Source organism: Hesperophylax consimilis, chromosome 31 (genome assembly GCF_061612785.1).
Source record: "Hesperophylax consimilis isolate HC1 chromosome 31, BYU_Hcon_1.0, whole genome shotgun sequence".
In the NCBI taxonomy this organism is placed as follows: Eukaryota; Metazoa; Arthropoda; class Insecta; order Trichoptera; family Limnephilidae; genus Hesperophylax; species Hesperophylax consimilis.
In genome coordinates this window covers 10022021-10037247 of record NC_142866.1, presented here as the reverse complement: position 1 = coordinate 10037247, position 15227 = coordinate 10022021, and the positions used below count along the sequence as shown (strand labels likewise).

General features: G+C 34.9%; 1 protein-coding gene across 3 annotated transcripts; it reads left to right on the top strand.

Annotated features, from left to right (window-relative positions):
- The first annotated feature begins 4244 nt into the window (after positions 1-4244).
- On the top strand, positions 4245-14295 carry LOC149409434 (uncharacterized). Of its 3 annotated transcripts, none has more exons than XM_089649844.1 (7): positions 4254-4392; positions 5139-5282; positions 9616-9664; positions 11099-11234; positions 12355-12452; positions 12921-13065; positions 13968-14295. In XM_089649844.1, exons 3-7 carry the CDS (start codon positions 9632-9634, stop codon positions 14147-14149), a joined length of 594 nt encoding a protein of 197 aa, XP_089505970.1. In that variant the 5' UTR covers positions 4254-4392; positions 5139-5282; positions 9616-9631; the 3' UTR covers positions 14150-14295. The 3 variants fall into 3 exon arrangements, with proteins under 3 accessions (XP_089505969.1, XP_089505970.1, XP_089505971.1); XM_089649845.1 differs by lacking the exon at positions 4254-4392 and adding an exon at positions 5042-5058 and having other exon boundaries at positions 5148-5282; XM_089649843.1 differs by lacking the exon at positions 5139-5282 and having other exon boundaries at positions 4245-4392.
- Positions 14296-15227: the final 932 nt, after the last annotated feature.

Sequence of the window (15227 nt, the reverse complement as noted above, 5' to 3'; positions counted from 1 at the left end):
TACGTGCATCTGGGACCATGTTTGGGGGTTCATAAAAGTTAATATTATCAATAAAAGCAGTTTCTTGCGTTCTAGCGTCGGACAATTTCAGTTTTGGTGAAATACATATTTTCGTTTTATCTATTTACTGATATGGAAAAACAATCTGTTAAAATTTACCCTGCGAATTTTTATTTGAAAATCGATTTTTTTATTCAATGATATAATTATAATTATTCAAATGTAAACGAATAATATATTAAACAAATGGTTTAACTATTCCCCTACAGTCACAATTATTTTCATTACTTATCTTCATTACTTCAGTTGTCTATTAAAACAGATGAATTTTTACAAAATTTCAAGTTTCTAAACAAATCCAGATTTGAACAAAAATCTATATAAAGGGCATTATTAAGAGTCCAACGCAAATTTCTTGATTAAAAAACCATATCATTACTGTTAGATTTTAAATCATTTAGGGAAAAAATATTAAACAAAGATATAAAAGTAGTGTAACAATTTTTGGGCTCTCCTGTAAAAGTAACGAAATTGAAATTATCCATATTTGTTATTCAACTTCTCACTTGATCCGATACTTATGATAATTTTTCTTTATTATTTGTTACAGGCTAAACACCATAATCCACAATGGCAAAGTTAAATAAAAAACTGAAAAAAGAAGAAAAGTTATCCAAGGACAGGCTGCGTAAGCAACAAAAATATGCTGAGATTAAAAACAATCCGGAACTGTACAGTCTTCAGAAAGCGAAAGAAAAAAAAAGATACTTAATGCGAAAAGCGCAAAAAAAGATTTGCAGCATTGAAGATATGAGTGAAAGAGCCCAGAGAGAGCAAAGACGAAGATGGCGAAAGAACTCTGTAAATTATTGGAAGAAAAAAGAGGAGCAGCGTAAAATAGAAACGATTACAGTAGAAAATATGCCTCCAATTCATGAAAATGTCAAGGAAGTACCCAATAATGTGCAAAATACTCTAGATCCTGACCCTCTCGCAGTCGGTATATCGGAATAAATTTCCAGAAAAACTTCCCGGATTTAAAGGAACAATCAAAGTACATCAGGTGATTTGGTCTTCGTCGTTGCCATACAGTGTTGTTTTAAGAAGCCTCAGCTGTTTCAGTTGCCAACACAGCAATCTGTTATGTAAGCACAGCAAACATCTGGGAGTACTGAATGTAGAAAATGACGAAGCCTGTATAGATGTCACAGTTGACATGAATATTGAAAACTTAAGCCTACAAATTGACTCGCCTACTATTTTCAATAATATTGATGACAATATGCTATTGAGCGAATTCGACGGCTCCATGTTTTTGGACGATACTATTGCTTCAACGCCAGAGCCTGCTAAAACTATAGAAAAGAAATGTAAAGTGAAAATACTCTCAAACGTCCCGTTCGACTATCAGCATTATTCCCTTTATAAAAATAGTACGCAAGAATTCAATCCTTTCGATCAATGTGAGTTCGAGAAGTTCATCCGATCCCTAAGAGTAGAATATCCTGATTTCGATGAATCAAAACAGCAGTCCCCCAAAACTGTGGAACTCCCACACATGGACATTGACGAGGAAACCAACAAAGAGGATAAGGAGGCGCCATTCAAATACTACTTAGATGACTGGATAATGGTTCAATATAAAATAACTAACACGACACATCATTTCATTGGGAAAATTATTGGAAAACATGAGTACACACTAGAGTACAAAGTAATTTCTTTGAAAAAAGCTCAAGGGAATTCCAAAAAATTTGTCTGGCCAACAATTAGTGACGACGATTTCATTTTGGAATCACAAATTCTTCAGCGCTTGCAAGATCCAGATGAGAATGAAAGAGGACAATTCACTTTCAAAAATTTGCCGAACTTTGATTTGAAATAGTTTTCCAGCAAAAACTTTCACAAGAATGATCTCAAGTTCCTTAAATATTATGTTCCTATTTAGATGTAAGACCTTTATCTTGTACTTATTAGTTACATATGTTGTGTTTGTTTTAAGTATCTCTGATTTTATTTTAAACTGCATTTCAATTGACTTCTGATTTTTTCTTATTTTTAATTATTATTTTTATTATTTCTATTTTTCAAATATTACAATGTTTGCTTAGGAATGTGAAAATTTTGTATTTCTTGTGTACAAACCTACTTATAAAATGTAATTATAAAGAATTTGACTATTCCTTATAATTTCTGGGTAAGTAGTATAATAGGAAAATTTTAGTTGTGTTGGGTTTGATGTTCCAGCTGCCTTTTCTTAATTTGTATTTTGATATTTTTTTCCATTATTTTTTAACAATTCATACAGATATTGCAAAAGCATAAGTAAGCAGAACTGATTACGTATGAAAAAATGTATTTCTTGTCTCCAATGTTCAAAAGTCTGAATAAAGCATTTAGTTTTTCACTATAATAGGTTTTTCTTCTTTTTCCTAATCCGCTCACCACGTCAAATGATACTTAGCATGATTTGAAATCTATTTTATTATTCAATTTCTATTCAAATTTCATTATTCACAGACATTTTAAGAACCTTAAACATGTTCACTACCATCTATTATTATTTCATTACCAAACTTCATTACCATCCAAATTTTTAAATTACCATCCAACAGTTTTTCATTACCATCCACACCTTCATTACCTTCCATCAATTTTCTTCGAATCCAAGTGTCGCACAAAGGTGCCCTTTTCACTTTTATACATCTGATAGGTACGGGAACCCATTTCTATAAAAATATATAGTAAAAAGGCAAAAAAAAAAAAATCCGCGGAAACAGGCAAATTTGAACGAAACGGCGGAATGACCCTTAACTAATATTTATAAGATGTAAGTCACCTACAGTACACTCCAACAGTGTGGAATCCTCATTATAGAAAGTACACACCTAATTTATATTGCAGTGAAACTCGCTCAAGAAGTTTTGTTTTCGCTCCCTACAAATTCTGCAGAAACTGCATAAAACGCGATTTTTCCCATACAAGAAAGTTCAAAAGTTCAATAGTGAATTAATCCATCACCATTAATGTCCTTAATTTATTAAATATGTGTACAATACTAGAATAGTGTGATCATTGGTCTCAAATTTTGTCTTTTTCTAGGTAAGACGAAGGGCATTTTGAGCTGTGTTGGTCCGACGGCAGCCCTTTCTCCTAGGAAACAGAAGACGCACAAGAGGAGATTTTGGGGACCAGACGGCAACTGTGATATGTATAACAGACTTTTCTGTAGGCCTTTTTAAGATATACAATTCCGTAGTACATTATTTTGATATTCTCATAAGGTTTAGCCAGCGTTAGCAATGTAAGCGGCCAAAAATAATCTTTATATTGACTTTTTTCTGCTTTTTATCAATATGTGTCAATGCATGTGTTATTTATCTAAACCTTCCGGAAGAAATTCTCTAAATAATGCTGAAAACCTTATCGAAATCAGTCGCATAGTTAAGAAGAACTAAGCGCACCAAACAGACAGACGCTAATGTCACTTTATTTTATACTATTTATAGATATTCCACCACGAATTGTCTGTATCCAAATTAGAAATATTAATTACATGTTCTTAACTTCTATTTCATAATATCTTTTATTGTTTTACAAGCTATATTTCTTTAAAAGCTTTTATTATGTACACGGTTTTTATTTCTTATATTATGGTTTATGTATTATGATTTAAATTATACAATGTAAAAGTCAAAAGGCGTTCCTATTACTTGACATAATGAATATCTTTCAACACGTTGAATGTGTATTTTGTGTATATATTCTTGTATTTTTGTGCAAGGTCAAATTAAATCCTATTAAGTTGTTGCAGTAAGAAAGATATCCTGGGTTCGATTCCTAGTTGAGACTGTTACTTTTTATTTTTCTGTGTCTTGTTCTGTTTCATGTTTTGTTTAGATATATTAGTATTATCTTCTACTTCAATAAAAAATCAATGCTCAATACATCGGTTGTACTGACCCTGTCTTGTATTACTGTCCATTGTCTTTTTGAAAATAAAAAATATTTTGATGTGTGCATAGCTGTGGGTTTTTTTTTCCTGTTCCTGCATTCCAATATTTTTATTTTAAAAATATAATTTTTTTGGGCTAGTGAATGAACGATGTTAGCTGGGTGCAGTTATATTGTCTATGTTTGCACTTTTTTTAAATGGCCTTGAGATTTCTTTATGGTCTACGATATATTTACCTGTCTGGACCAAACGACCGTTTTATCTGTGGTCGTCTGTGGTTAAGGGGGTGACAAAATGGGGCCATACAAAAAGCCCGAAGATATCGATCTGGAGAGTGGTTTATTTATGACGCAGATGGCAAAACTGGAAAACTGTCAAAATATTGTCATATGATTGTCATTTTGTCAACAAGTTTACCTTCTTTTACAGTGTGAGCGGTAAGTCGTATAATCGTGGTATATCTGACGTTAAGTTTTATTGTACTATAATTAAACTAATGAATCCCCCAAGAAATTATCACAGCTTAAATTTATTCATTATTTGGTTAAATAGTGACATTTCATATTGATGTTATTAGTTACTGTCTAGGATTTTAGAATCTAATTGCTTCTCAAAAACAAATATAGTGAATTTTTAAAAAAATACAATTATAATTTTGGTAAATATCCGGAGGCGCGCCTTATCCTTGCACAAATGATAAAACCAATTTATTTGACAAATTCTTTGTGTTCACTTTGAGGTTACTTTTTCATTTATACTTAAAAAAAAACAAAATCAGAACATAGTTTTGAAAAGTACGTTTTTATTAAAAAGATTAAACAAACTAGCCTTTGGAACTATTGTGGTGTTTTTTTAAAATAATTTGTGTGATAATTTTGTAAATATGTTTTTATTGACAAAGAAAATTGTGAGAGATCTAATAAGAATTCAATAATATAAGTCCTCCATCACAACACAAGCAACATTTTCGGCTTTCTGTGATGGTAGTAGGAGATTTTCAAACATTTTTGGGTTATTCGTAACCCGGGAATGTTTGTCTTTCTTTAAAAAAAAAATAAAAAAATATCAATAGTGATGAAGGATAACACATGGATAACACCAAGGTGCAGTGCAATCACGCAATGTGCAGTGTTTTTGTTATTTATTTATATATAATTTGTACATTTATTTATAACAATTACAGGTAATATAGCCTAAGACGTTATAATTGTACCATTTATGCAGTGTATATGCAATGCCAAAAATCTCGCAAATGCGCTATAGGACACAAAAAATAAATCTATTTTTTTATCTACCGCATTCAGAAAGCACGTAGCTCTCCCCACAGGTGAGTTCATAAATAAATTAGTGCGGCTTGCTCTACTATAGAAGATTGTTATGACGTCCTCGAGAGTGAGACTCTGGTACAAAAAAATTTAATTGGGCCAGTATCTCATTATTAGATAAGTGACCGTTTATTAGTTGAAAAAAATATTTAAGCAAAGCAATACCTCTACGTGTCTCTAGGGAGTGGTAATTGGTCATGCCTAATATATAAATCGATGGGTAAAGCCAAGGGTAACGGCCATAGATTCGCGAGAATAAAAACCTTAAAAAATTTTTATGAACTCTTTCAATGCGTAAAGTGTATGTATTAACATGTGGAGCCCAGATGATCGAGTTTGATTCAAGTACACTTAGGACTAGTGTGTTACATAATAACGTCAGTGTTTTATATAACATTTATTATACAGATATGAGTTCCTAATTACGAAGCCGAGAAGCCTGTATGCTCTGCTTATTAAATCATCGATGTGTTGTTGAAAAGTGTTATGGTGTTCTTTGCGTGCAAATTCGTATCTCCTCTTTCTAATAAAAATGTGCTTATCTGAATTGATCTACCAGGGCAAAAGATTCAAACAAAAAAATACACATTTTGATAAATATTTGTCTTACTTCTTCGCCTCCATTTTGGACTTTTTTGTATAGGATGACACTTGGGAAAGTTTTGTTTCTATCTAAATACGCATAAATTACTTAATTAACCCAAACTAAGAACCTATTTTGTGAATATGATAATGAATAGTTGTTTCTTGTAGTAATTGTTCAAACAAAGTGTAATTTCCACAATTTGTGCCTAAAAGTGTGGCGGTTAACGAAATAATTTTGATTGATATTATTTATAATTACCGGTTCCAATTTTGAATATTAAAAGTTCATGAACTTGAATAATTTAACGCATTACGCAGGAATACTATTTCGAATTGCGTATGCCCCTATGCATCGACATCTGAAATTAGCATGTTGAACCTCTCGGCAAATGAGTTTTTGCGAACTTAACTCAACTTAGGATTCAGTTTTTTTTTGTTATTTTTCTTCTCATGTAATAATTAACATATATTAATTAATTGTAATCTTATATTGTGTAAAAGAAATGTGAAAAATTGAGAAAAAATGTGTTATTAATCCATGCGATTTCCAAATTTAAAAAAATATTTCCATTAGGGACCTGGTCTACAGTGGATCGGTATGGTACAGTGGATCACTCCAATATCTCGAAAGTTCTTAGTGTGTTTGCATGTGTGTTCGGCTCTTAGGTAGGTGTTCCTTCATGCTACTAAACAAGTCAGTACTTGTCCGGCTCCGCAGGCGAATAGACGTGTGGTGTTGTATTTAGTGTTTTTGAGGTAGGAGAAAAAAAATCACGTAAGTATATTTTTGCGTACCATTTCATTATTTTTTCCATGATACATTTTTGCATATTTTAGTTGTTATCAGTAGTTATTACAACATGTGTTAACACCCAGAAATATGTCTTATTCAAAAGAGTAAAGTCAGAATAATATGTTTAGTTAAAAATGGAGTGTTGTTCTACAGTGGATCAGTGGATCACCTTACACAGTGGATCACGATCCACTGTGTACTACTGATGCCTGATTTGTCTTGATTGTTTGTTTTTTTTTGTTTTATAGGATGCCTCGAAAAGGGACGAAAGAAAGAAAAATAGGCAAACATACACAGGCGGAAATAGAAGAGGCATTAAAGCTAATTTCAGAAGGCTCAAGCATCCGTGGAGCGGCAAAGCATACAAAAATTGCCTTTACTACGTTACAGCGGTATATAAAAAATAATAATAATTCGCCCAATGTAGTAAATATGCGATTTGTTCCTAACTATGAAGTGAATATGGTGTTCTCTAATGAACAAGAAGAAATTCTCAAAAATTATTTCAAGAAATTAAAAAAATTATTTTGCTTCTTTAGATTATTGTTTTCGTTCTCTTTTTTCTTTTTAAATCCAGTTATTTTTTATCTAGCCATGGGATATTTTGTTTGTTCTTCTCTTTCAATAATAAAAACTGATTTATTTCTAGTATTAATTTTTTATTTAAAAGAAATCCCATCCTTGATCCACTGTTAAATATAGGTTGATCCACTGTGTACCACCAAGCTCCACAGTGGATCATTTTCCCTCATCGCAAATAAGTACATATTACTTTCCTTCCCATTTAATGGCGGAGTTTAAACTATTAAAATTTACAAGAATGATAAACAATGAACCATTGTGAAAGTTTTCATTACAATGCCTCAACTGATGTTGAAGTTATATGCCTCCAAAAAAAAGTGATCCACTGTTGACCAAGTCACCTTATATGAATCCTATAATTTCTATACCCGCTATATCCGATTTTTTGACAAAATGATCTGAGTATGACATCTTGTTCACATTTTTGCGAGCAACAAGAGGAGCCTAAAATTGAGTTTCAAAACCCTCCTTATCACGACCAAAAACCTGTTAAAAAAAATGTTAAAACTGCGAGTGAGAAACCAAATCTGCTATATCATACAGAAAGTTACTATCATAACTCGCTATATCGTATTCAACCAATCACAAGCGGTTATTTTGCCAAAATATAATATGGCCGCCGCTCTGACACCACATTCGTGTGTCAAAATGATCTACGCGTGTGATTCTAAACCCGCCATGTCGGCTCAGTTTTCTCAGACTTTCAAAAGCCTTTATATCACGAAGTGAGTATAAAAATCCGCTTTATCCATTTTATTTATCGAAATTACTTAATTATTGCTAGACATATCATCATCATCACTTTTGGCTCTACAACCCCTGGTGGGTCTTGGCCTCCTCAAGAGTCTTCCTCCACTCATCTCGGTCCCGCGCCAGCTCTCTCCAGTTTCGAAGCTCCAAGGCAGACAAATCTTTGAGGACGTTGTCGCTCCATCTTAACCTTGGCCTTCCCAGGCTCCTTCTCCCTATCGGTCTTGAGCTCAGCAGGGACTTTGGTTCTTGATGCTCGCTCATTCTCTCCACATGACCTAGCCACCGAAGTCTTCCCAGTTTTATGAATTTTGTGACGTTTAGCTCCTTAAACAGAGTATAGAGCTATGAATTATTTAAAGCAGCAGGTGGAGAGCTTACTCAATACCTGCATAACCTAATTCAAAAAGTATGGACAGAAGAAGAGATGCCCGAAGAGTGGAGACTAGGAATTGTTTGTCCACTACACAAGAAGGGCGACCAACTCGAGTGCTGTAATTATAGGGGAATAACGTTGTTAAATACCGGCTATAAAATTATGTCTAACATCTTGTACAAAAGATTGCTCCCAATGTCCGAGGAAATTATTGGCAACTACCAATGTGGCTTCAGGCCAGGCAAATCATGCATTGATCAAATTTTCTCCTTGAGACAGATCCTAGAAAAAACGTTAGAATACAATGTCGAGACTCATCACCTCTTTGTAGACTTCAAAGCCGCGTATGACAGTATTAATAGGAACGCATTGTATAATGCAATGAGTGAGTTTGGAATACCGCGTAAGCTGATCAATCTGGTGAAACTGACAATGTCCTCAGTAACGTGTAGAGTCAGGGTTGGCAGTGATCTGTCCGAACCATTTGAAGCGCTCTACGGGGTGAGACAAGGAGATGGATTGGCCTGCCTCTTATTTAACATAGCCTTAGAAAAAGTTATTCGTGACTCAGGCATTGAGAAAAGAGGAACGATATTTGACAACTCTGTGCAACTATTGGCTTACGCTGATGATATCGACATAATTGCGAAAAATCCCGATGATTTACAAGACGCCTTCATAAATCTCGAAAGTTCTGCCAAAAATATGGGTCTTGTAGTAAACCAGCAGAAGACCAAATACATGGCCGTAAGATGTACCCAACAAACCCCATCTCTCGTATGTGGAAGCCAAAATTTTGAAACGGTACCAAGATTCACATACCTATTGCTAGACATATATAGAAAAATAAATGCTTTTCGAAATGTTATTGCTCCAATTCAATATATAAAAAATTGTAATGCAATTACTTATGTACGCTAGAGATGTGACAGTTTTTTGCGGTTTTCTCCAAATCAATGAAAGTTGATATAGCGGGTATAGAAATTACACGACTCATATGATGTTTGAATTTTAGTTGCCCCGGTGTACCCATTCTCCTTTGGGACTTTTTTCGTTTAGATGAGACGTTTTGCCTGTACTCGCGGAGAGGTTAATGGCAATTTTTGTAACGTTTTTTGAAAAAAATATATTTATTTAAAACCCATGTGTGCTAGTATCATTACCTCCTTAAAGGATAGTTTGTAGAGCATTTGACTGCTGAATAAATTAAATGGATTATTTTTTTAATTTGTGTTTTTGTTATTTTCAGGTTAACCCATAACAAAATGACAAAGAACTCTACCAACGACCCAATGTTTGTAAGTATAGAAGAACATAAATTTTTTGTCAATAATGATTGAAATTCTTGAATTTCAATCCATGCTCTCAGTATTCACTATTCAGAATGGTTTTGGCCGTGTTTGGTGACAAGTTGGTGAGTAGAGATTCCAAAAAAATTCTAATAAATTTTACAACCCCCCCCGCCCCACTCTTTTTTAAGAGCCATATTTTCCAAGAGCGAGTCCGAAATGAATCCCATACGTGATTATATATACAGGAGCCAAGGTGCCGTTTGGCTCAGGGATGGCCCTGCATCCAAGCTAGGCATCCTTGGCTGTGTGGCATATTCCCGTAATATATAGTGCAATCTAGAATGTAGTAGATCTTTTGTACATATGGTACCTACGGAAATCAAAATGAACCTGCCAGTGTACCCACTTGTGGACGGGAAGATTCTAGACTCTACCAGGCGTAAATGTGCCCTATATAAAGCGGCTATGTCGAGGTACCTGGGCAGTCTTAAGTCAGTCTTTAGTACCCAGTCGATCAGTCTCGTTCAAGCGTCTCCACCAACACGCTGTCGAGCCACTGACTTCATTGCCACAACCACTTCACCACCGTCTATTTCCGCTACTACAGTGTTGACCTTAGGCCTGGGAAATTCACCACTGATAATGCCCACCAACTGCATTGAGCATCGGTCCGGAGTTATCGCTACAACTTCACTTCACTCCACCACCGTCCATCTCCGCTAATACAGTCTTGACCATTGGCCTGTGAAATTCACCTCCGATAATGTCCACCAACTGCGTTGATTACGGCCTAGAGTCATCATCACATCTACACTGACACTATAAACACTGGAAATAGCAAGTTCAGGGGGCTTACTCTGTATCTTTCGAAACTTTCCTGCCGCCGATTTAGCCACGTCACAAACCAGTATTAACCTTTCCCTTACGGTGTGAAAAAAATCCACGTCGTCCGGTGCTATACACTCGGTAAATATTTATTTATTGTAATTACTGAATGTAATACTTAAATGTATTGCGGAGGGATACCAAAAAATTGAAACCTGTGTTTTGTATATTTACAGAGATATTTTGTAAATTAGAGACAATGTTTACTCAGTTGACAGTACCGGCAAGGAAAGGTTAAACCAAGAACTTACTGGTTTGTTAACCCGAAAGATACAGAGTAGGCCCCCAGGAGCCTAGCGAGTTTCCTGGGACTCTAATCTATTCCAGCTCTAATCTATACAGCACCCTTGAGGTGATTTTTCCGAAAACAGTGCTTTACAAATTATCCAATTATTTATTTGTTGACTATTCCAATGAAATATCACAACTTACAATACAAATATATTATTATTATTTGTATTCATATAAGATCAAGTGACTTAACTATTATTAACACCATTAACATAATCATATCTCTCTTATGAAGTTTAAATTTAGTTTCCTACTTTTTTACAGTCCAAAATGAATGCTATCATGAAGAATGATGTAGAAAACGAGCAAGTTTTGACTGCGGAAGTACATAGTGACGCTTATCTCGAGTGGCTCCTGAAGAAGGAGACAACCGTGCATCCCATAACTCCCCGTGCTCCAAGTAAGTTACGTCAATACCCAACATTACTTAGTAATTATTTTATAGAAGTTCCAGTGAAAGTACTAATACCATACAAAATTGAAGGGATGGAATCTTTCTGGTGCTCTTGCTGCAAGCCTCTGCGACTCTGAAGGAATGATATGCCCTCGGGTGAATTTTATTTTTAATGTTTTTACAATAACTCTAAAAGACCCAGACCCGATCAGACGACAGTGATCTGCAAATCTTTCCACATCCGAGCTATTGAACTCAAGAATATGTTGCAGAAATGACCATTCTCTGTTTACAAATGTTGGTAGGGCGTTTGGATTGTGCCGAAGGGAGCAATGACGCTAGTTTCTCTGAGCATCTTCCATTGCAACACTGGTAGAACAAGGAGAGCATTCCCACCTGACGCCTTTGCTCTAAAGACTGCAATCCGTTTGTTATCGCCTGTTTCTGCAGTCGGAAGTTTTTTAAAAGTATTTGGGGTTTCCAGACCAGAGGTGGCTTCCGAATTCAACAGTGAAACCTACTTGCAATTTGTAAAGGGTCAGCCGTTGTGCACTATTAAAGTCTGCCACCCAGCTTTTGAGAGGCCAATTTGCTTCTAGCTCCAATGGAGCTCCCCTACCTGAGCTGGTCAACTAGAGTTACACCAATCATATCAATGGAAGGCATGTTGCATTGTGTTCATACTGAAGTGGGAGGATCGAATATGATCTACCAGGCGCTCTTTGTCTGATTCGTTCTTCGTCTACTTGGTTGACCTACAAAGTCAGTAATTGCAGCACTACACAATCTTGAATAGGTGTAAACAGTAGGACTTGAACTTGACTACTCGCTGTTGAACTTTGTACATAAATGGAGCATTCAAGTGCACCACTTTCAAATTCATTGATGAAGAGGCAGAATGATAATATGTATTAATTCAATAAACAAAACACATAATTTATGTTGAGATGACGCTGAGAAAAACATTTGTAGACATTGCGAAACTCTCAATGACATCCCTGGTTAACTTTATTAGGGGCTGTTGAGAGAGAATAAGAAGGAACATAATATTATTTGAGCTATACCGTGATCATTGTCACAAGACAGCCATCTTCGAAATAATAAATTATGAATGATTGTGTTACAGAAACTAAAAAAAATTCTGGATCCGCACCTCCACCAAAAAAGCCACATCTAGAGAAATCTTCAGCTGTTCCAGTTGTTTCTGCTCCAACATCCACTGTGGTAAGTTGGTTTATTTGATTTTTAAAATAAGAATTCAGATAGGAGGGCTTGAGGGAAATTATTTCCCTCAGGGAAATTTCCTTATTTTCCTCTTTTGAGGAAAGGAATGAGTGTACCTGAATCTGATGGGAAGAAGACATATATTTACTTACGGATACAAATCATATAATTCAGTCTACAGATTAAAAAATATCATTGCTGTTCTGACCCTACCTCGTGTCTGCAAAAATATCTTTTTTCAGTAGATGAAAGAAACTGTCTATTTCCCTTATTTTTAATTATTTTAAATCACTATTTTTTGTTGATTTACTTAAATTATGTATTGTATGAAAAAGAAAAGCTTTGAAATCATTAAAAATACAGAAAGCACCCAGTTTTTTTTTAAATCAAAAAATTGTGTTTTTGTTGATACGAGATTGAGTCAGAACAGTTATAATATATTTATTGTACGTATTGCCTTTTTTTCAGGTGTGGGATGAGACAATAACCAAGGACTCTAAAATAGAGCCGGTTGTAAGGCCGTACAGCGATGCATATTTATCTGCAATACGGCAATCTATGATGGCGAGAATCGTGCACAGCAAATTTACTTCACCTGGTAGAAGTATTCAAGGTATGTTATAAATGTACATAAGGGATAACTGAAAATTAGTCCAAAAACACACTTTGTAATACATCACTTTTTTATTGAATTAATAAATGATAGCCAACTAGGTATCGCTTAACTCAAGCTTCACCAGGGATATTATATTAACTGTTACTTAGTACTGTAGTAACTGTAACTTGAGATAAGCGAAAACTGGTTGGGTGTCATTTACTCATTCAATTAAAAAGTGGTGTACTACAAAGTGTTTTTTTCTCTTCATTTAATATATAATGTCACACCCCAAGGTATTTACTTCCTTCGAAAATTTTATAATTAATCATCAACTATTCATAGATGGTGCTAATTTTATTATTTTAAAATATTTGGACGAATACTTTGTTCACCCATGTACATACGGAATATGAATAAAGAATTTTGTCGATATAAAATATTAATTCTTTCAAGAAAGGCATAAAAATGCAACATTGTATCAGTGATTAAATCCAATATGGTATGTGAATGCCTTTCTTGAAAGAATTGTGTTTTTATGCTGACAAAAGTATATATGTATATATATTTTTTTTTAAAAGAAAGACAAACTTTCCCGGATTACGAATAACCTAACAATATTTAAAAATGTCCTACTACCACCACAGTAAGCGGAAAATGTTGGTTGTGTTGTGATGGACGACTTAGCCAGCCGAGGAATTGAACACACTATGCCTTGGTGGGACTCAAACCGAGTGTCATTATTTTTTCCATTAAGTTGTGATTTGCATAGATATTGATGTTAAAATCACCACCCACAATCATAAATAATTACCCACTTTAACTTTGTAATAAGCCATGCTGAAAGAGTTATACATATTTGTATTTAAGCAGATCTTATATATAGACTTGAGAATCAATTAACTTATCATTATTTTCAGTTGCTGTTACTCGTGCTGTGGGCGCCAACAGTAAACACGTTATTGCGGAATCGGCAAAGAATGACGACCTGGCTGAGTCCCTCCGTGCTGCTATTTCCACCATCATCAAGGCCAGAATCGCTGCTGATCCAGACTTCGATCCCACACGCTTCCAAAACACTCAAAAGCTCATCTCAATCTAATAAAATACTATGTGATGACTCTTCCTGCAGTCTTCATTAAAAGACCAAAAATGCATTAAATAACAATTTTTTTTTGTTGCCACATTATTTTATACAAATATTTAAGGAAATAGTAATTAATAAAATGTAATCAGGTTTCAAATTTATTAACATTTCTTCTTTTCCAGTAGTTATTAGTCATAAATAATAATGACGCCTTATTTTATAAATAAGAATAGGCCCTATTAACCATTTTACTATTGCATAGCCATAAGTTCCGTTTGGTAGTTATTATAGCTAAATTTCCCACCGGAATTTCTAGACTAAATATTCATTCTTCACCTCATCGATTCTCTGAACACCAAACAATAGTTTTTTTACAAAGAGATTGAATATTACATTGCACTGTTATGGTTGGCACAGATTGACAACCACTGATAAACTATACAGTTTCACAACCAGTTGATAAAAAGTTGGTCACCGCAGCGCTGATAGCAGGGCAGCCGATTCTCTGTAAAGGGAACGGTACACAAATTTTTCACCACAGCGCTGACAGCAGGGCAGCCGACACTCTGTAAAGGGAACAGTTCACAAAATGGTCACCGCAGCGTTGACAGCAGGGCGGCCAACTCTCTGGAAAGGAATTGGGACACAAATTGGGCACCGCAGGGCTGGACACACTATCCAGAAAACAAGCTTGCGGAGGCAGGTTGCAGGCAGTTTAACTAAGTCATTGACGAACTATAGATCTGCCTAAGGTAGACAATACGCCATGGGTTCCACTGTGGAAAAACCACGTAGCCGCACCCATATCAGGCCGAGAGAGATCCTGTTAGCACAAAAGCAGAATCAGTCGCAAATGTATCAGAAAATGTATAAAAGTTACTAACAGTTACATGAGCTCCCTTGTGGTACCAATTACTATAACCTACATTTCGAGCCAACAAATTCAAGAATGTTGTTCAAAGCATTAGTTATAACTAGAACTTAAGCCATAATCATATTTTTGTTTGGTGGAATATTTGTGTGTGTTGTAATCGTAAACTATATAAATTCAATGCGCTATGTTTTTATTGTGAATGAGAACATGAGAGCCTGC